The 21,448-nt window shown below is 37.8% G+C and overlaps 4 protein-coding genes and 1 pseudogene across 4 annotated transcripts; 2 read left to right on the forward strand and 3 right to left on the reverse strand.

Moving 5' to 3' along the window:
• Nucleotides 1-52: 52 nt before the first annotated feature.
• LOC121747256 lies at nt 53-2,233 on the reverse strand (annotated as a pseudogene).
• A 2,850-nt stretch (nt 2,234-5,083) lies between these two features.
• On the reverse strand, nt 5,084-8,286 carry LOC121746423 (aldehyde oxidase GLOX-like). Its single transcript, XM_042140251.1, has 2 exons — nt 7,237-8,286; nt 5,084-6,252 (listed from the first exon to the last, which is right to left on the reverse strand). Exons 1-2 carry the CDS (start codon nt 8,172-8,174, stop codon nt 5,547-5,549), a joined length of 1,644 nt encoding a protein of 547 aa, XP_041996185.1. The 5' UTR covers nt 8,175-8,286; the 3' UTR covers nt 5,084-5,546.
• A 385-nt stretch (nt 8,287-8,671) lies between these two features.
• Nucleotides 8,672-9,790, reverse strand: LOC121746424 (NAC domain-containing protein 83-like). The gene is made up of 3 exons (XM_042140252.1): nt 9,569-9,790; nt 9,229-9,488; nt 8,672-8,968 (listed from the first exon to the last, which is right to left on the reverse strand). The coding sequence occupies exons 1-3, from the start codon at nt 9,747-9,749 to the stop codon at nt 8,756-8,758; spliced, it is 654 nt and encodes a 217-aa protein (XP_041996186.1). The 5' UTR covers nt 9,750-9,790; the 3' UTR covers nt 8,672-8,755.
• Nucleotides 9,791-16,569: 6,779 nt separating this feature from the next.
• Nucleotides 16,570-17,418, forward strand: LOC121748152 (cell division control protein 2 homolog 3-like). The gene has a single exon (XM_042142377.1). The coding sequence runs from the start codon at nt 16,570-16,572 to the stop codon at nt 17,416-17,418; it is 849 nt and encodes a 282-aa protein (XP_041998311.1).
• Nucleotides 17,419-18,956: 1,538 nt separating this feature from the next.
• Nucleotides 18,957-20,681, forward strand: LOC121748153 (cyclin-dependent kinase 7-like). Its single transcript, XM_042142378.1, has 3 exons — nt 18,957-19,095; nt 19,264-19,357; nt 20,429-20,681. The coding sequence occupies exons 1-3, from the start codon at nt 18,957-18,959 to the stop codon at nt 20,679-20,681; spliced, it is 486 nt and encodes a 161-aa protein (XP_041998312.1).
• Nucleotides 20,682-21,448: the final 767 nt, after the last annotated feature.

Consider the following 21,448-nt stretch of genomic DNA (forward strand, 5'->3'; position numbering starts at 1 on the left):
CAACTGTCATAGTTGTAAAGAAAATTTCCAAGGCGTGATACACTAAAAGCTGTACCAGAAGACTGAATTCGCTCATTTACTTCCCATTTGGCTGAGTGTTAAGAAATCGTCACAAAAAAGCATATGTAGGCTCCTCTATGGTAATGTAAATTAGATGAAGTAAATTAGATGAACTTATTTCAGATAGGGGGAACAAGGGTTTAAAAAATGTAATGTTGGTAGAAGAATATGTAAAGGAAGGAATCATTCCATCCTTGTTAGCTCCAAGCCAAAGCAGTTGATCTGTAACAAGATCTTTTTGCTGCGTGGACAATGTCCTCAACCTGACAAACACACCGAACATCAGATACTCTATAATTATTGGAGTTTAGTCTCTGTGCCACCAATAAATTTACTCCAATAGAACCAGACATGAAAATAATCATTGAAAGTTTAGGAACAGAGCGGATGGGCATACCTGCGGGACAGCCATTCTTTCAAGATTTGCAGCATAGAGACAGCTGCATCGAGATACTCAAAACTATCTTCAAGAACAGATGCGCTGAAGTGCCAAAAGGATCATAAAATGAGCATTAAGAATTGAAAGGGATAGGACTATGAATTGAGAGAGAGAGTCGATAAGATACCAGATCTCAGCACCGACACCATGTTGAGGGAATCCTTCCTCAACTGTCACCAGCCTGTTTGTTTTCCTAACTGAAGCATTTATTGTGGCTCTATCAAGAGGGCGGATTGAGCGAAGATTTATCACCTGCACATGAAAAAGGAGTGGCAACATAATTGTAATTCCAACTTCACTCTCCATAAGGAAGTATAATGGGATATACATAATGAAAGATTTTAGCTACCTCAGCACTGATTCCTTCTTTTGCGAGAATGTCAGCAGCCTGTGCTTATCAGATTAAGAGTGAGTACAACCAATGGGTTAAGATTTTAAACACTGATCTATTTAGTGGGACTGGATTTTACATTCCAAAAAATTAAGCATCAAAGATGCATTTTACAAATAATGACAGACCTGAAGAGCATATCCAACCATCTTCGAGAAAGCAGTGACAGTTACATCCTTTCCTTCTCGTTCTATCTGCCAAAAAATAAGTTCGAATAGATAATCATTAAGCTGCAAACGGTAATCACATGATATTTTATAGAGGCATAATGTATGTACCTTGGCTTTCCCAATAGGAAGACAAAAACTGGAGTCGAGGACCTCATCTGATACAGGAAATGATTCACCATACCTGTACATAAATAGTCACCAAGAAAAAAAAATTAGTTCAGGTTCATACCAAAATCATAGCACCAAAGTATTAGTGCTTACAGCAACTCATTTTCTAGGAAGACAACAGGATCTGGATCCCGTATTGCAGCCTTAAGAAGACCACGAGCGTCTTCTGATGAATAAGGAGTCAGTACCTTTAAACCTGGGCATGCACCAAACCACGCTGCATAGCACTACAAAGAATAAGTCATGTTATCCTTCAGATATTATATCAATAATGGGCACCATCCCACACGATCAACTATCACAACTGAGTGCAAGGTGGAGGTAGCTATACCACCTTTGCTGAAGAAGAAAGAGCTCTAGATGCAATCACTCGAAGTCCTTGCTCCAAACCCTTCAAACCAAAAACATATCCGGAATCAGGTCAAGAGTAGTGAATAGTCAAATGAATGAACCACCAAGAAGCGGAAATTAACTAAGGCAAAACAAAAAAGGAATTACCCAGGCATGGGCGCCTTGGCAGGCAACTTTTCTCCTCAAAACTCCCAACATATCAGCTTCTCTCTACAACTCCCTGATCAACATCAAACAACACAACAGATCACAATCACACACGCAGATACACTCAAATCCAATCTCCTAGACCAATCTCATTTATGCATAATCAAATAAAATCTCGTCTCTCAGATCAAATCTCGCGTCACAGAAATCGTTGACAATAACTTAAATCCAACAAACTTTAAAAAAAAGTATACCGCCTACCTAAATTCAGTACAGAAACAAGTGTAAATGATAATCAAGGAAAAAAATGAACGAATGTGCTGAAAAATATATAGGCTTACCAGAACGAAAAAACGAGAGAGAGTTAAACCGTTTGGTGAGCTGCGTTTTAAGGTGGGATTTTGCGGGGGAGAGCTATGTATACCTTCTTCTGTGATAGAGACCGAGTGAGTTATACTACAATCAACAAATGCTTTAATTCCGTTTGGCGGCCCCACCTCAAATTCGAGAGTACCACTCTCTATTGCGTATGATTTGATTTGTACGGTGAAAAGTAGGTGATGCTTTAGAGCAGGTGATCGCTTTAGAGCCTCCACAATCGTGCTCTTGCAGCGGCACGATTGTATGCCCACCTCCACTTTTTCTGCCTGCTCTCTGGCAAGAGCACAACACCCACAGCTGTGCTCTTCCGCAAGGACGAACACAATTAATTTAAAATTCAATTAAACAAAAACATTTCCATAATACTAAAATTCATTAAAAAAACCTAAATAATATTACAAATGACAAATAAAATAAAACGACATAATTAAAATCCTAAAAATTTAAAATTACATAATTAAAATACTAAAAATTAAAAAACCACTACTCGTTGCCGAATTTCGCTCACATGTGTTTGATTAGGTCTTCTTGTAGCTGAATGTGGTTCGGGTATCGCGCATTGTGTGCCTTGTCTCGATCCTCTGGCCAACCGTCGTATGCTCACCTCGGCGTGGGGGAGACCTCGCTGTTGAGCTTCCGGCTTCATCCTCGTCGTAGAAGCTAGCCGCCCTCGGCCCTTCGTCGACTATAATCATGTTGTGTAAGATAATACAAGTGAACATGATGTCGGCGATATTATTCATGTACCACAGCCGAGCCGAGGCCTTCACAATGTTGAATCGGGCTTGAAGGCTCTTTCGACGTCTTTCCGCGCTGACTCTTGACGCTGCGCAAAAAGAACCCGTCTCGGGTCGTGCGGGTTGCTGAGCGTCTTCACGAAAGTCGACCACCTTGGGTAGATACCATCGGCGAGATAGTAACCCATGTGGTATGTAGTTCCGTTGACGGTGAAGTCGATCGCCGGTGCTACACCATTCATCACATCATTGAAGAGGGGTGACGAATAGAGCACGTTCAAGTCGTTGTTGGCTCCGGCAACGCCGAAATATGCATGCCAAATCCATAGGCGGTGGTCGGCGACCGCCTCAAGGATAAGTGTTGGGCCGCCGCCTTTGTGACCGCTTAAGTGTTGCCCCCTCCAAGTAGTCGGGAAATTCTTCCACCTCCAATGCATGCAGTCAATGCTGCCAAGCATTCCGGGAAAGCCATGGACTGATTCGTGAAGACGAAGCAACCGTTGGCAATCATCTGTGGTGGGTACCCGAAGGAATTCATCCCCGAAGGCTGAACGAATGCCCTCGCAAAAATTCTTTAGACAAAGGATTCCAGTGGACTCACCGATATTCAAATATTCGTCGAAGATGTCGGCCGTTTGCCCAGTAGCGAGTTGTCGGATGGCACACGTACACTTCTGCAACGACGTGATACTTTGCCGGCCGGCTGCATCTGGACCTGTTTGGAAGAATTCAACACGTGCGGACAATGTGTTGACAATTCGCATAAACAAGCGCTTTGACATGCGAAAACGGCGCCTGAAGTAATCTGCCAGAAACCGCGGCTGGTCGGCAAAGTAGTCGGCAACGAGCCTTTCATGGGCTCCCTCCCGGTCCCAATGGATGTAGCGGCGAGTTGATCTAGTTCGTTGAGGAGGAGGAGCGGGGGTATTCGCCGCGACATATGCTTTGTAAGCGGCACGATGTTGTTCGTAGTATTCTTGTTCTTCGCGCTCCGCTTCCGCCATGAGATGGGTGAAATCCATTTGAGGTTTTGAGTGAGAGATGAATGTGTTGATAGTTTGTATGAGAATTATGAATGAGAGATGATTTGACGTGATAAATGGATGATGAATGTGTGTATTTATAGATGATTTTGGGGGAAAAAATAACAAAATTCAGAAAAATTAAGAAAAACGAGTAAAAAACGGCAATATTTTTGGGATTTGGAAAATATTTTTTTTTTAATTTTTTTATCATTATTTATAATTAAATAACGAATTTTAAATAAATAAAAAAATTCATAGCCGTTGCCCAATCGCGTGCCGCCACGTCACCTGCTCGTTGGCACGGCGCGAGCGCAGCAGCGGCGAGACACGTCCGTGCCAGTGGCGCGGACGGACGCGGGTTACGGCGCCACCGTTCGGATGCTCTTACTATCTTGTACCAAATGACGATTCTGTCCTCTAGGTCCGAGGTTAGCTATTTGTGATGTAGAGGATTGTATGCATCATTTAAATAATATAATTACGTTATATTTTGTTCAATTTATAAGTTTTTCAAAAATAATTTTTTTTTTCAAAATTGTCTCGGTAATAGAATTTTCTTTGAAATTGGTTGCGATCGATATAGATAACGAAAATTTTCAAAGTGGACAAGACTAGTGAAGGACTCAAGATTTTGATAATAGGGAGCCAAAGCTACGGTTAACAATTACTCCCTCCGTCCCCGAATAAGAGTCGCTAATTTCCTTTTTGGGCCGTCCCCCATTAAGAGTCACTCTTCATTTTTACCATAAATGGTAGTAGGTCCCACATTCCACTAACTCACTCCACTCACATTTTATTATGAAATCAATATAAAAAAGTGGGTCTCACATTCCACTAACTTTTTCAACCAACTTTTCTTTACATTTCTTAAAACTCGTGCCCGGTCAAACAACGACTCCTATTAGGGGACGGAGGGAGTATTATTTTTACTTTTTTAGTATCAACAACAATAAAAACAATCCCTGCATAAACAATATAGAGCTGAGAAAATAGATATGAGAGATAAATAATTTGAAAATAAGCAATACTATAAATTAAAGATACATATAATGACTGTGTTAGTGTCAAAACAATTGAAGAATAGATTTTCCAAATAAAAACATAAATTTAAAATTAAATTACAAAGATATTTACATAACGTTTTAGAAAATATTTTATGAATAAATAATACTAGTATATAGGCAAATATGAAAATGTTGGGACAAGACATATAGTGAACAAAACGACATTATATTGTGATATATTTAAAACGACAACATATTATTAAAATAAATAATTTTGTTTTCAAAACCCACCGACAGGCTCGCGTCCTCTCCGCCATCCTCTACCAGACCACCAACATTCGACTCTTGGTTCGTCATCAAATCATCTATAACATCCCCAATTTCAAATTATGAATCTCTAAAAATTCAATTCAACTACTTTCTCCAGCGAGTAGCGTTATCACACCTCCCTCTAGCGTCCTCCTCGTTACCGCCGCTCATTTTGGTTGACAGTAGTCGCCACTATCCCCCACGTGGTTCCACAGCCAAATACTCATGTATTATAATTATATGGAAACTAAATATACCTAATATATGGAAATTTTCCTCAATTATTTGGCCTTAAATTTCTGATGCATATAAATTGTTGAATTTGTATATATATTTTCAAATCAAATTAGTATACATATACATATCATTGAATCTGAACCCACATCCCAGAGCTTGGAACTCGAGCATGCACTACGAACAACACGTAATGCCCCGGCGGCGCGATCTCTGGCGTCGTCGGCCCCAACGCCGCAACCGCATATGTCTCCAATCCCAAGCACCACACCGCAGCCCCCCTCAACACCACCATCCTCTGACTCATCGAGAACGAGTGCGTGTTGAACGGCGGGGCAATTAACCTCACCGACACTGCTTCTGCCTCCAAAAACTCCGCCACCCTGAACGTCACCTGGAACGACGCGTTGTATCCCACCGTGCCGCTCACTCTCACGATCCGCGGCCTCAGCGGATCCAACTCCGGCGACAGGTACGGCGGCGAGAACGCCTCCAGGCTCAGATCCGTCGGGAAGTCGACGCCGGTGAAGTTGTAGTATATGTGAGGATTGCTGCCGCCGACCAGGACCCTCCCGTCGGCAAGGAGGATCGCAGTTGAGTGGTACATCCGTGGTCGCGGTGACGCGGCTGCAGATGCGAATCTTTTACCGGTGGGAGCCTTGGGTTTGTAGATGTGCGGAGTCGTGACCGGATTCCTCCCGGCTTCCCACCCTGCTGTGCCCGATCTCGCGCCGTTGATTATGATCACGTCGCCGTTGGGGAGGAGAAGCATGTCGCTCATCACGCGCGCGCTCGGCATCTTCTCCATCTCCCAAACCGGCTGGTCGTCAGTCACCCTGATGTTGGCAAGTCAAACAAAAATATAAATATAACTATCCCACGCTATGTGAAAAGAGACTCAAAGCATTATATATAATCCCTCATGTGCCAATTAAATATCTCATATTTGTTCAATGCAGGTTTTAAAAAATTATTTGATTTTGGGAAGAAGTGGATGGAAAAAATCAATGTAATGTAGGTCCTATATTTATTACTCCCTCCGTCTCACGTTACTTTTGAGGCATTTTTTTCGGCATGAGATTTAAGAAAGTTGTATTTAGTGAGTTAAATAAAGTAAATGTGAGAATAAAGTAACCAAAAGACGAGAGATAGTAAAGTAAAAGAAAGAATAAAGTTGGTGAGATTAGATGTTTTGCTTTTAGGTAAAAAAAGAAATGAATTAAGTAACTTGGGACAACCCAAAATAGAGTACGACTCAAGTAACTTGAGACGGAGGGAGTAATTGTGAGTATGTATTAGATGTCTCATATATGACGGTGTGAGCTTTAAGAAATTGTTTGACTTTGTGAAGAAAAATGAGTGGAAAAAATTAGTAGAATGTTGACTATATATTAGTTTTATACTTCTTCTGTCCCATAAATTTACATTTTAAAAAGGCACAAGTTTTAAAAAATGTAATTGAAAGGGAATTGAGAAAGTTAGTGGAACATGATTCATACTCTTAAATATTAGTTTTATATTAAAATATGAGTGAGAATAAGTTAATGGAATGTGAGGTCAACTACAAAAATGGTAAAAGTGATACATGACAAATTTTGTGGGACGGATGGAAATGAAATTTGTGACAAATTTCTAGGAACTTGGGGAGTAATAATTGTTAGTAGAATGAGTAGGTGGAATACGTAATCCATTTTACTAATAATTGTGAAAGTGAAATGTGTCATTTATTGTAGACTGTCCAAATAAGAAAATTTGAGACATTAATGTTAATCCCGGGTCATAACTTAGTTTTAGGATAGAACCCATGGATTTTCTATTACCTGAGACGGCCACACGTGGTGGCAGCGCGGAGGAACGTCCCCTTTGCTGCCAGCTGAAACGCGTTGTGCGACGAGCCGCCGCAGATCATGACCTCCGCCGCCACCGGAGTGATATTCTCATCCACCGGCAACAAAACAGACGATCCCGAGCTCGGGTAGTTTCTAGAATCTCCGCCAGTGATGGCGGGAAACTGCCTCACCACGCGATCCTGCTTGTAATCCAAAACGATCGATTGCCTGTTGGCGAAGATGAAGAGGTTTCCATCTGGAAGCAAGTGCAGAAACGGATACAGATTGTTCTCGTAGCCATCTTTCGTTTGCCGGAGAAAATCTAATTTAATCGATCTCGAATCGCCAGGGTAGAACTCATAGTTGTACTGCGCTCTGCCGCCGACGATGATGATGCGACCGTCGGGGAGGATCTGGTTCGACGCGTACCAGCGACGCTCGCTCAGCGCGTGGGGGAACTCCGCCCAGTCGCAGGAGCTCTCGCCGCGGCATGCGGCTATCGTGCGAACCGCGTGGTCGCCGTCGTTGAATCCGCCGGTCTGGACTAGCGTTCCGTTAGCTAGGACCGCGCCCGACGAGCACCACGTGTCGGTCTGGACGGTCAAGGCGCGGAATGAATTCGAATGGACGTCGTAGAGGATGGAGTGCGCGGTGCAGTCGGTTGTGAGGACCTTGTCGTTGGGGTCGTCCCGGCACCTGCCGTTCGGGAGGGAGATGTTGGAGGGGCCGAAGTCGGTCCGGTCGAACATGACGACTTTGTTGTTCTTGAGAAGCTGCATGTGCATGGCTGAAATGCCGATGCTCTCGTGCAGAAGGCGCCACTCACCCCCCAGGGCGAGTGCTGGCGCGGGCCCGGGACCGGGACCGGGCGCGGTTTTAACAGAGGTAATAAATAAGAGTGATATTAGGATGAGAGATGGAAGCAGCATTGTGAGGGAGAATGTGAAGCTATTGTTTGGTAATAGTTTGGTGTTGATCAGGTGATTTCCACCGCCATTGATTATACTATAGTATCTTATATTTTATGAAAGTGGGAGAGTATATAAGGTAATTAGATACTAGTAATATTTTTGGATTAAGTCTGAAAAATATAAAGGCCATGATCCTAAAAACTCCCACAAGTGTAGGATGCGTCACTTGTTGTGATGCTTCATGTCAAGAAGCATGGCGATAATTTGTGTTGCATTTTAGCCTAACTCCACTCCCTTTTTGAGAAAAGAAAAAGAGCAAAAGAAATCTGTATCTGCTAATAAGGTAGCACATGTTCTTCTCAAAAGAGATTTTCTTTACATAAAAAAGCAAGAGAAGCATATGCCTTGCTTGCTGCTTATACAACCTTGCTCTATCTGACTATTCCCTTCACAAAATCTACCAACTTTTTAAGCAATTAGGTCGTGTACAAGTTGACTTAATTTGTTCGTCTCACTGAAGCATAAACCAGGACAAATCTATTTATTAATTTTTGATGCATACATAGAATATAAATAAATTCTAATGAGATCATTAAACATCAAGGGGTGGTTTCACTGTCAACAGTAGTTGAGGAGACCTCACTGAGAACACTCAAATCAGAGGACGACGACGACGAGGAAGAGGACGAGCATGAATCCGCATCACTCATCTCAAAATGGTCACATCTCTGCTGCAAACCATTATCTTTCAAACTCCTTCTCTTCATGAAAACATGGCACAAAACCCATTTCCCTATTTGTTTCTGGGCACCCTGCAGCAACACAAGCAAGTGATAAACATGTTACAAAAAATATCCAGCTTAGGGAGTGGTTCCATTGAGAAATTTGTTAAAATAAGAATTTTGGAAGTTGTAAATCATATCAGTTCGTTGATACAGTAATATCAGATGACCTTACAAAACATATCAGTTCCTGATATTAAGTCAGAATCTGATATGTTTTGCGATACCAACTGATAGTAATGTATTTGCAAACTGATATGGTTCTAAGACAACGTCTAACTATAGGTCACCTGAGACAGTCTCTTGTAGTGGATATTGCATCCGATGTTTTCGGACAAGACAATGCAGTACACATGCACGAACCAATCTGTACGGATGGCTCGCGGATGCTTCCCCTGGTAGAACACTAGGGTCCTCCTGATCCCAACTATAGGAGTCCTTTTGAAGCACACGATCCGTTTATCCAAACCCGCCACCTTCCAAAAACCACCGCTGCTTCGATGATCCAGCTCCCTGCTCGCAAAGAAATACCTATCCCTCTCCGAATCACCTGAACATTAAAATTCCCAATCAGCTTCAAAAGCTCAAAATATTTTTTTTTATATAAAAAAAGTGGCGAAAAATGGAAACCTGGTAGGTTGGATGGGTGGAAAGCGAAGACGTCGAGTTCTGGGATGACGGAGGCGGGGAGAGGAGAGGAGAAGATCTTACGGGCCAAGTACAGGAAGACGATCTCTTGATCGGTGGGCTGGAAGCGGAAGCCGGGAGGGAGCTTGCTTGCTCCATCTCTGATGAAGTTGAATTTGTCCATGTCTTGGAGATAGATTGTGTGTGAGGGTGGTTGACTTGCATTGCATGGAGGGTTTTTTATAGTTGCTGCGGTTAACTTTTTCTTCTATGCTCTTTTTCTCTTTAGGAAGCTGTGTGTATAAAAAAAAGATTATGCGGTTCCCTCCCTTTTTTCCCCTCTTTTTTCATTTTCTGCTCATTATGTTAATGGCTTGATTATTAAGATTTCTGCTTATTCCAAAAGGTATATTCTCTAGGATTACGAGGCTAAGCTGAATTACATATTAAATTCATGATTTATGAATTAACGTCCAATTACTCAAAATCAATAATAATAATAATAATAATAATAATAATAATAATAATAGGATATTGTACTATAACGCTTGCATATTGATTGTTTTAAAAGAAAAAAAGAGTAGTAATATAGTAGCAAGTTTTATACTATTCCTATAAAAGTAGCAAACATTATAATGCATGACATATTAAAGAATTTAAAATATGAAATGATTGTGTGGCACTCTAAAGTTCAATGTGCTTTAAGTTGTTTACACTATATATATCATATCTAAATTGCCAAAATTTTCCACGTTATTTTCTTCGTCAAGAAGGAATACTCCATGTATTATAATAAGTGTGTTTGCTTAGCTTGTACAAAGATATTAACATGTAAACCTTAGGTAAAATAATAAACATACTCTACGATAAATAAATCACTCCGGTTGACGATACGAAAATGAGGAAATACTATAAATTATTGACTTGCGAATTTAAAAGATGAAAATAAATTGGTAAATGTTAAAAAAATATATTAATTTGTTTTAATTTAAATGACATTTTCATCATCAAATCTGCCAAATTGATATATCAGCGCAAGGAAAACAAACTATATATAGAATAGTTTATTTAATTTGCTGTAGCAGACACAATTACACAAACTAACTAATTAATTTCTATAAATGATTAATTTTCCAAATTAATTATTTTATTTAATATATTAGTAGTACAATTAGATAGTTCTAGTGCATGGAGTTATAATTTGACATGATTAACTTTATTTTCAATCACTTAGATTATTATGGATATCTGACATCTAAAGTTCACTGTTGGGCCTCTTTAATTAGGTAAGAACGTGAGATCCACTAAAAAGAGGGACATATTATGTTTAATTTCGTTGGTTTATTTTGAAAATTATGAGAGTTGAATGAAAAAAATATAATATAAAAGGCTAAAACTTTTATAGTGAAAAGGTAAGAAAACCTAAAAAGCAGAAATAGTTGAAGAGGGGAATTGACTTGAAAATTGTAATGGTAATGGATATGTGCTTTGCTTCATGGAGAAGATGTTACTTTTGTTTGCTACATTTTCTATTGTTCCTAAAAAAGTCATAAAGTCAGCTAACGGGTGACGCAAAAGCAAACATATAGCTTATGGCTTGTGGTTTATTTGGTAACAAAATTGGTGCCCCATTTTGATTACTAATAGGCCGAAGTGTTGGAATTAATTACACGTTAATAAGTAGATATGTAATAGTTTAATCAAATTTATATCTAAATTTCTTAATATTTAATCTATGTAAGGATTTTATCTATGGTTTTTACTTGTGGAATTTAACTATGTTAGAACTTTTTAAACAATCCATCCATGCAAGTTCTATCTTCATGGAACTTCTTAAACATTTCACGAGGGCAGAGTGACTGAAATTTGAATTGACTTCAGCAAATTTTATTTGTTAAAAGTTGAGAGTTTATATGTCCATTAATTGTACCACTGTAATGACTCTGTTAGTATCTGTACCAGCTAAATACTATATTCACATGTTATTCCATTAATCACATTATTTGCTCAACAACTGCGATGAATCATGTTCATTGTTGATGGTTTTTGGTACATCTTCCCAAAAATAGTCAACATCTCCCATCATGTGTGTGGTAGATTACATTCTTGGACAATGATATGGCGTATTATACTCATCGTTATTCTTTTCGGTAACTCTCATTCGCATGATCAAATCATTCTTTTCCAATTTAATCGATAATTAGTGGAGTTAGGGCCGTCAAAATGCATATCGGGAATTGGATACCCGATATCCGAACCCGAAATTACCCGAATTACCCAATTTTTAGGGTTTTGGGATCGGGTTCGGGTATAGGATTTTTGGATTATTGGGTATCGGGTAACCCGATATCCGATCGGGAATACCCAAATTACCCGATTTTTTAATTTCTTTTAAATTTAATAAATTATGTATCTATTTTATTATTTAAAAAATCAAATGTACTCCCTAAATCCTTCACCCAAATTATGTCTCATTTAGGGTTAAGATATGAATTGTGATGTTTATTATGCATGAATGATATGAATTTTTTATTTCTAATAATTTGTAGTTGTTTTTTTTATCTTAAACTCGAACTACTTCAAGTTTGTATCAAATTCGAACTACAAGTTTGTATTAATTTCTAAAATTTTGTAGTTAATTTTCTTTAAAAAATATTTAAAAAATCCTCAATCAGGACTGGATACCCGAGTCGGGTACCTGGGTACTGAAATCATTTTCGTATCGGGTATTAGATTTTGAGAAATTCGGGATCGGGTACCCGAAATTTTCGGATCGGGTATCCGCGGGTACCCGATTTGACAGGCCTAAGTGGAGTAGTATTTTTTATTTATATATGTTTTGTAACTTTATATTATTTCTCTGTATATTTTGAATTTTTCTGTTCGAGTGTATCGTGTGTATTCGGTGTGCAGTGTGTGTCGTGTATTGTGTGCAATGTGTTACGTGTGTGTAATCTTTTTTTTGTGTGTTTCTACTATGTACGTGCACATATGCGGTGTGTGTTTGGAATGTAGTACCTAATTTAATAAATATGTAGGGAGTATAATTTAAAATAATTATTTAAATTATAAAGTTTGAAATAAAAACTTAATTTCAAATTCAAACATTTTTATTGTATCAAGTGAAATGTAAACTAATGATGTCCATATAAACAGTTGATCCTTATAGACCGAATCCAACTCTGGGCGTGATACCGCATAATATATGGGCCCTAGCCCATATTAGTTCTTAGTTTTGACATTTGGTTGAAGAGGGGTTTTAGGCTTGTTTGGTAGCTATATCATGTTTCGTTTCGACTAAACATGATACCATTATGATAGTAATCATAGTTTAGATTAGTTAATTTACATATATTGGGTGTTTGGTAGATTAATATAATTGTGAGTTATCTTATTCTAGTGTTTGATACACTAAGTCACATGTAAGGATTAAAATTATGATTGCCAAAATTATACTCATTAATTTAAGTTAATTACTAAACTATCCTCATTTTAGGTAATTACATTAATACAAATATATTACACATTGCATTTACTGCGCTGGAAAATTTAATGCCTCCCTTTTCAATGTTTTATGGAATACAAGAATGAAGGTAAGAGGCAAAGGAAGAAGATCAGAGGAAGAGTGATATAGATATGGAATTTATGCACTACAACCCAATTATTAAACAACAAACTGAAGATGGAATTAGTTTTGCCCAAAACGAAATAATCCTTCTCAGAAGTTAAAGTTATTCCAAATACAGATATTCTAAAAACTTGACAGAAGTCATTGTTCAAAAACTTATGAAAACTTGCTAATTCTGCCATCTCTCCTTCAATTGTGACTTTGTGAGTGAAGCTACATCACTGTCTGTATGTTTAATTTGATCAATCAATGTTTGTATATTGGATGATAATTAAGTGCCTCAATCTTTAATATTTTGTTGTTATTGTTGAGTATATCACTTCAGCTAATCTTGGTATTTAATACTACTAGTACTAGTAGTAGTTTATTATCAATGGTGTCTAATCTTATGATTAATTGTATCATGAACTATTGGCCTAAAAAAAAGGAAATAGAAAAAAATAGAAATTCATTAATTGTATCATGTCTTATGATGAGAAATAAAGAATTGACACTTTTTTCCTTTTCTTTTTTGTTAAAAATTAAAGGCGAGTATACTATAACTTAATTAAACAATAACCTCGTTCCTCCTACTTTTGACAAGATTATTTTATTTGTCCGTTATTTCGATTTTGGACATGCATGTAGACATTCTCGTGACCATGCCTTTTACAGGATTTTGTATTTTATACATTCAAAATTAGGCTGTTCGTGTAATAACTAATACTGCAGTTAATAGGGTACGTATATCATTCTACTCATTAATTAATTAGTAGCTGGGCCATTAGCTAGATTAGCTAATTCACAAAAGTAACACTTATCAAAGGTAAAAAATGATGATCATTTCTAAATATAGACACATTTTAGTGCTTTAGAAAATTAATTAATTAATTCCTAAAGATAATGATTATAGCCCAATCTAGTTGCACACGTTAGGGTGGGGTGGATATTTACTTAAACAGTGATTTTTTTATTATGATTTGTGCACTATATCAAATTACAAAGTACGAAAAGTATATTCAAAGCACACTCGCAACGAAGTAGAGAATGAATATATTGCTAATTAAAAAGAAAAATAAAAGCTAAACAATGACATCATAATTAACGTTTTGACATTATCTTGTGCTTTTCAGCTTCTATCTTTTATTTCCCTTTTTATAGTGGACCACTCTTTAATGTCGTCTGCTTTCTAGGTTAATATGCTATTACTAACGTTGTTTAAATTATGATAGTACGATGCCCACAAAAATTTTGTCATTACTAATATTTAAAAATAATAAAGAAATAAAACTGATAATCTATTTGCAAGAATTATCAAGTAAGATTCTCATTTAAGAGTTGTATTGATCCATATTGGTGGTAGCCAAAGGGACGTGCATGCATGCATGCAGAAAATTGCTTATTAATTCTCTATCCCTAAATAATTGGAGATAGAAGAACAGTAGATTTGATTTTATCCTGTTTTCCACTTTTAATTTGAAAAGTGGAAATTAAAAAAGGATAAATTGCTGAATGGCCTCAGCAGGTGTCCCATGTTTATGTAAGCAACCACTTGATGATCGGATGAATAATTACCAAAATGCATATGAGATAACATCAATCTACCCATTTCTATATTATATGTATATCATAGCAATCTTCCCCCCCCCCCCCCCCCTACTTTGAGTTTTATTTTTCATAAATTGCTTTAAAGCCCAGGATATGGGTGTCATCTAATCTTTTTTTTTCTTTAAAGGAGGATCAACGATGGTTCCCCATCTACCCCCAAACTGACTCGGACCCCCGGCATAACAGTCGGAGGTGAAGCGTCTTACCACCGAGCTGCGCTTCGTTGTCTTAGAGGGGACCAACGGGTCCACCTACCTTCCCTCCAGTCACGGGTCCAGACCAGTTAACCTATCTTCCCAATTATGGGCCTGACCAGTTAACCTATCTCCCCCTGCTCCTGAGTTCAGGCCAGTGAACTCATCACCCCTAGGGGAAATAAATCCCCAAGATGCGCCTCCCAGGGGTCGAACACGTGACCTCTAGGATGGCGCGGTATCCTTGCCCCCCTTCTCAACCACTTGAGCTAAGGGGCTTGGATTGGGTGTCATCTAATCTTCACAATGGAAAGTTTCTTCATTTTTCTCCATTATCTTACCTTTATTTATTTTTTTTAAATTATTAACGTGTGTATCCCTTCAATTCTCTCTCTCTCTAACAACAATTGATTATATTATTATACAATATTTTGACATAAAAAAAATTAAGAATACAGGTATACATGGGTGAGTGCTTAAAATTAGCAATACTATATGTATAATGTAATATTTAAATAATTATTTTTGAAAAGTAAGATGCAAACTTCTTACAAAGTTTTGTTTCATTTTACGAGAATTATGTTTGAGGTCGATTAATATGCTAATAAAATTTCTAATAGTATTATTCGATATAGAATATGCAAATGACAAAGCAAAGCATTGATAAAAAATAAAAAGGAAAGAAAATCATCTGAAAAAGAAAAATACATTAGGCTATAAACAATTTGCGGCACTAGACTTTATTTTTATTCGTCAAAATAAATACTCTTCATTATTTAATGGTCAATTGTTTAGTTATATGAGGAATTGATATTTCAGAATTCAAAATATAGAGAACAAAAGTCTTTTCATAATAGTATCGAAATCATTTTGAAATAAAGCAACAAATTATGACAAAAACAAGAGGCGTGAGGATTTAAAATTAAAAAGGCCGAATAAATGGGCTACTGGATTTCTAATCGATACCGGCCCAATAGTATATTTATAATTTAAGCCCAAACAGCAAGGCCCTAGGCCTAATTCCTCTACTGATTCTAATAGACTTTTTAATACTACTACTTAAATTCCTTTCATCTCCACTACCCAATTATTAAAAAACTGGGAAAATTCGAAAAGAAATGTGAAATAAAATAACAAAATGCAAAGATTGAGCTAACTTTCAAACCCCTAAACCTCTATTTGAGAGACTACAGTAGGTATTGTATTTTTATTCAAACGTAATACGTATAAAATGCTAAAGATTGTATATTTAATTATTTATTCAAGAATTAATAAAGTTTTAGATTTTCCGATTACAATTTGAATCAGGAGAGATATTTTTACATCAAAAAGTGAATGGGAAGGGTTAATTTGAGATATCCTTATAATAATTTTAACAGCCTAGAATATTATGTATCGGCAACACTAATTAGTTAATTAAAAATAAAGCTTATCGAGAGTATTACCATATATACTTGGAGTCGAACTATAATTCAAAACTCTTTCAACTGATTCTGTATGGTAACTTACCTTATATATTATGGGACGACTCTTATGCTTATATAAACCCCCAATCCCAATTCAATTAACTCATAAATCTACCATTGTTTGTAATCATGCCTCTCGCCAAACCCATGCAACTGAAGAATTCTTCTCATCATCAACCGCATGATCATAATCGGTACCAGGTTATTAATGAGGTGAGCCGTGGATCGTATGGCGTGGTGTACCGCGCTTGGGATATGGAGACCGGCGAAATCGTGGCGATCAAGCACGTGTTGAAGGGTTCGAGCCGGCGTGAAATCAAAATCCTGCAGTCGCTGCCTCGCCACCGTTTGATCGTGGAGTTGAAGAAAGTGACGGTGGATGAGCGCGGGAAAGTTCGTGTTGTGATGGAGTTTGTGCCGAAGGATCTCAGCAGGGTGATCGCGGCCAGAAAGGAGCCATTCACGGTGCTCCAACTCAAGGTCATGATATGCCGGATACTAAAGGGGGTCCGTTTTCTGCATGAGAACGGTGTGATTCATCGGGATTTGAAGCCCGCCAACATTCTCATCAACGAAAAGGATCGGATCAAGATTTGTGATTTTGGGCTTTCGCGGTGGGAGAATGAGTCGGGATCGTACTCACCCGGTGTGGGGACGCAGTGGTACAAAGCGCCGGAGCTTCTAATGGGAGAGATGAAGTACACGAGTGCGATAGATATGTGGGCGGTGGGATGCATAATGGCGGAACTGGTGATGTTGAAGGTGCTTTTCCAGGGGGATTCCGAGATTGAGCAGCTTGGAATGATTCAGTGCTACTCCACCGAAACTGCTATGCGAAGCATGCTCTATGCTTCTTCGCCGGTGCTTGGACTTAATGCTGCTGCACTTGATCTGCTCTGCAGCCTTCTTGCTTTCGATCCCAACGACAGGATCACTGCCAATGATGCTCTCAAACACCCCTGGTTTCTAGAGTTCTGAACTACTCTACTATTATTACTACTTCTCTGCTGTAAATTGTAATACTCTCCAAACTCCATTCTATTGGATTGTAGTATTAATCCGCCAATAGAATCACAAAATTCATTGGATTACTATATATATATATCCTATTGGTTTCTGTTATGAATATTACTCTACTTGTCTACTTTTATTAATTTCTCTGCTGCTGTTATACTCACTCAACTTTCTATTGGATTGGAGTAACAGTCCAGTAGAATCACCAAATTTGTAGTGTTGTAGTGCATGATGATCCATTTACTTAGTAGGGAAGAGAAGGTTGGATCAGTATATAAGAATGTAATGTATGCAAAACTGAAGTAACAGATAAACACATGCCAAATTGGATTCGGAAATTCAACACAAATCAGATGAAACACACTTTTAATGGATATGAGATGCAATGAAGTTTTATTTCTTCTGGATTTCTAAATGGGCTAATGGGTTTCAAATAATTACATGCCCAATAGTATAAATTTGGCCCAATCAGCCCAACACAATTAAAACATTTCATCTTCTTCACTTCACAGATTGAGGTTCTTTCCTCATATGCAATTGCCATCTGCTTATGATATGGAATGCCTTTCCTCACAGGGCTTTGTTTGCCTTAGGCTTCTTGTTCATTATTATCTCTTACTCCTACAGCTCTGTAATGGAGCGACTTATGCTAAGAAAGATGGTGGGAAAATGTTGTTGATTGAAGGTATTATCATAAAAGTTTCACTTACTGCTTTTTTTTGTAAATTTGCCCTGTATATGGATGATTAAGTATCGAGCACAGATTGTAAATATCTTTCATTTTCTCCAACTGGAATCAAGTATAAAGTTGTAATTGGAATATTACCTTGACATTTCATCAATATTTCTGTGTGACATCACTAGTATTTTTGTCCACATCTGCTTGATTGATTTCTTTGCTTTGTTAATTATCAGTTTATGCATTGTGCAGGCTCTAAAACATCAATTTAAAACTAGGATCTTTTCATTAATTGTTGGCCATCATCTGCGACCTGTTTACATTGAGGTCTCCATAGACTAGACAGTGGTGGTGGAATAAATCTGGATAAAGTTTGCATTTATGCTTAATGTAGACTATTATAAAAAGTTACTACATCATTTAAAACGTGTTTGGTAAGAGAAGGGTCTTTTATGAGTTTTTTCATCTGCAACCTTTTTATTTGGAGGTCTTCTTAGATAAAATGTAGATACTATCGGGCAGTGTAAGTTGTCTCCTAACTTACTATCTGAGCTCTATGTCTCAGATGGAAATGATTTTAAGACTAGCACGACAAGACTTGACGCTGATGTCATTGATTTTCTCGATGTTGTGGGAAGAATGGGAAAATGTTTGCATTGTTTATAAAATACCGAGTTGCTTTTGAATCATATTTAGCTTTTCAACTACGCTATGACATATATCTAAATAGTTATTGTAAAACTGAAGGAACTATGATCATACTCAAAACTATGTGCTTTTGTTTGTTGTTTATATTAATGTGATGTTTCCAGAAAGCATAATAATGGGTCATCCTCAAAGGATGTTTTCAGGAAAGACAGGTCTCAGAGGCCATCGGGGTTTGAGAAGTCATAAAGCTGCAGATTATAACTCACCTGAAATGCCTTCCAGAACACGGAACAACCCGAAGTTCAAAGTCACAGGTGAGTCCTATATGATGTGAATTGATGCCATTTGCATGAGTCCTCGTCCTCGTCCTCTAACGAGTGAAAAGGCCGTTTCATAACATGATTGACCTGTATTTCATTTACATTGCAACTATTGTGAGCTTGAACGTTTTCTTTTTAATTTGGTATTTTGTTGATTGTCAGGAGAATCGCTTCACCGATGCTGGAAATTCACCATCATTTCAAGTTCCAGTTTATTGGCTCAGCTGAAAGCTGAGAATCTGCAGTTACAGGAGTGGTGCCTTGATTTGCTGAATAATTTGAAAAAAGAAAAAGAGAGATTTGGTTGTCATAACTATCTATTCCTATTAATATATACCTTGTTGATATGTTATTGCATGATTTATTTGTACTACTCATGGGCAGATGGTTTATTTGGAGATGTTTTCGTCTTCCCAAACACCAAATCTCTAGCCCAACCTAGGTGCCTTTTCTCACCTCAATTCTTACTTATTTGTCTAAGTTCCTCCTTCTGCCTCGCAGTACCATGACTTTTAGGGATCGAAGCTGAGTTCCAAAGCTAGATTCGAGCGATGCTAGGGTCGATCCACCACTTCCGACCCTACCTAAATTCGTGCATGCCAAACATGACATATATACAAGGAAAATAATAATTTTGTGTGAATTTTATTTAATAAAGATATAGTAATATTGTGTATATTCACTTCAACATGTTACAGTTGTTTTAATTTTATGTTATCAATTGTTTTAATTATATCTTATTAATTAAAAAAATACTCCGTAATTGAATTATATATTTATGCATACTTATTGGATGTGTTTACATAATTGTAATCAGAAAGGTTATAGATTTTCCGTTTACAATTTGAATCAGGAGAGATATTTTTACATCAAAAAGTGAACGGGTTAACCCTAAATAGTTTCCTTAATCAAATATCAAGATTATTACTACCATATATACTTCAGTCAAACTAGAGTTCAAAATTGCGTATGGTAACTTACCTTATTCTCGTAATGTAATTCTATATAAGCTCTACCTGCCTTCCTAATTCATTTACAACTTCAAAAATTTTTACCATCGTTTGTCTCGAAAAGAAACCAACGATGCCTCTTGTCGAGTCTCTTCTAACCATGGCGCCTTCTTCTCAACCTCAACCACAATATGATCTGAGTCGCGGTGAGAAAGAAGCCGTTCACTGCGCCCCAACTCAAGGTCTCCATGTGTCGGATACTAAAGGGTGTTCTCTTTCTACACGACAACGGTGTGCTTCATCGTGATTTGAAGCCCTCCAACATTCTCATCAACGAAAAGGATCGTATCAAGATTTGTGATTTTGGACTTTCGCAGTGGGAGAATGAGTCTGGATCGTACTCGCCGGAAGTGGTACAGAGCGCCCGAGCTTCTAATGGGAGAGACGAATTACACGGGTGCGATAGATATGTGGGCGGTGGGGTGCTTAAAGGCGGAATTGGTGCTGTTGAAGGTTCTTTTCCCGGGGAATTCGGAGATTGAGCAGTTGAGTTACATACACCTCACCCTCGGCCCCACGCTGCAAATGATGCTCTCTGTTTCTGCGCCGAAGCTGGAGTGGATTTTCTGATAAGCCTTCTTGCTTTCGATCCCAACAACAGGATCACTGCCGAAGATGCTCTCAAACACCCCTGGTTTCTAGAGTTTTGAACAACTCTACCTTTATTAGTACTACTTCTCTGCTGTAAATTGTAATACTCTCCAATACAATCACAAAATTCATTGGATTACAATTACTCAATGTATATATCCTATTGGTTTCTAGAGTTATGAATAGTAACCAAACAAACAGATAAACACATGCCACGTTGAATTCGGAAATACTACAACAGCACTAATCAGATGAAGACACTTTTATTTTGGTGTCACTAAACATAATTTATGAAATGAAAGTTTCATCTGCACGTAGATATGAGATGAAATGAAGTTTTATTAACAATTCAGCGTAATGCCATCTAGATTTATAAATGGGCTAATGGGTTTGTAATAAATACATGCCCATTAGTCGTACATTATAATTTTGGCCCAAACAGCCCATAAAACTTTATTCATTTCATCTTCTTCATAGATTGGATTGGGGTTATGCAATTTGATTGCAATATGCTTTTGATATGTATGCCTTTCCTCACTCATAGGACTTTGATTGCCTTAGGCTTCTTGTTCTTTAGTAATCTCTTACTCCTACAGCTCTGCAATGGAGCGACTTATTCTAATAAAGATGATGGCAAAATGTTGTTGATTGAAGGTATTATCATAAAAGTTTCAGTTGCTGCTTTTTCTAAACTTTACCCTGCTGTATATGGATGATTCAGTATAGAGAATTAATAGATTGTGAAT

This window comes from Salvia splendens, chromosome 9, assembly GCF_004379255.2.
Source record: "Salvia splendens isolate huo1 chromosome 9, SspV2, whole genome shotgun sequence".
Lineage (NCBI taxonomy): Eukaryota > Viridiplantae > Streptophyta > Magnoliopsida > Lamiales > Lamiaceae > Salvia > Salvia splendens.

Coding starts and splice junctions, on each gene's coding strand:
- LOC121746423 (XM_042140251.1), bottom strand. CDS start 8,174: ATGCTGCTTCCATCTCTCATCCTAATATCACTCTTATTTATTACCTCT. Junction 6,253..7,236: donor ACCACGTGTGGCCGTCTCAG/GTAATAGAAAAT, acceptor TGCCAACATCAG/GGTGACTGACGACCAGCCGG.
- LOC121746424 (XM_042140252.1), bottom strand. CDS start 9,749: ATGGACAAATTCAACTTCATCAGAGATGGAGCAAGCAAGCTCCCTCCC. Junction 9,489..9,568: donor CCACCCATCCAACCTACCAG/GTTTCCATTTTT, acceptor TTTAATGTTCAG/GTGATTCGGAGAGGGATAGG. Junction 8,969..9,228: donor ACTACAAGAGACTGTCTCAG/GTGACCTATAGT, acceptor GTGTTGCTGCAG/GGTGCCCAGAAACAAATAGG.
- LOC121748152 (XM_042142377.1), top strand. CDS start 16,570: ATGCCTCTCGCCAAACCCATGCAACTGAAGAATTCTTCTCATCATCAA.
- LOC121748153 (XM_042142378.1), top strand. CDS start 18,957: ATGGGTCATCCTCAAAGGATGTTTTCAGGAAAGACAGGTCTCAGAGGC. Junction 19,096..19,263: donor CCCGAAGTTCAAAGTCACAG/GTGAGTCCTATA, acceptor GTTGATTGTCAG/GAGAATCGCTTCACCGATGC. Junction 19,358..20,428: donor AATCTGCAGTTACAGGAGTG/GTGCCTTGATTT, acceptor GGACTTTCGCAG/TGGGAGAATGAGTCTGGATC.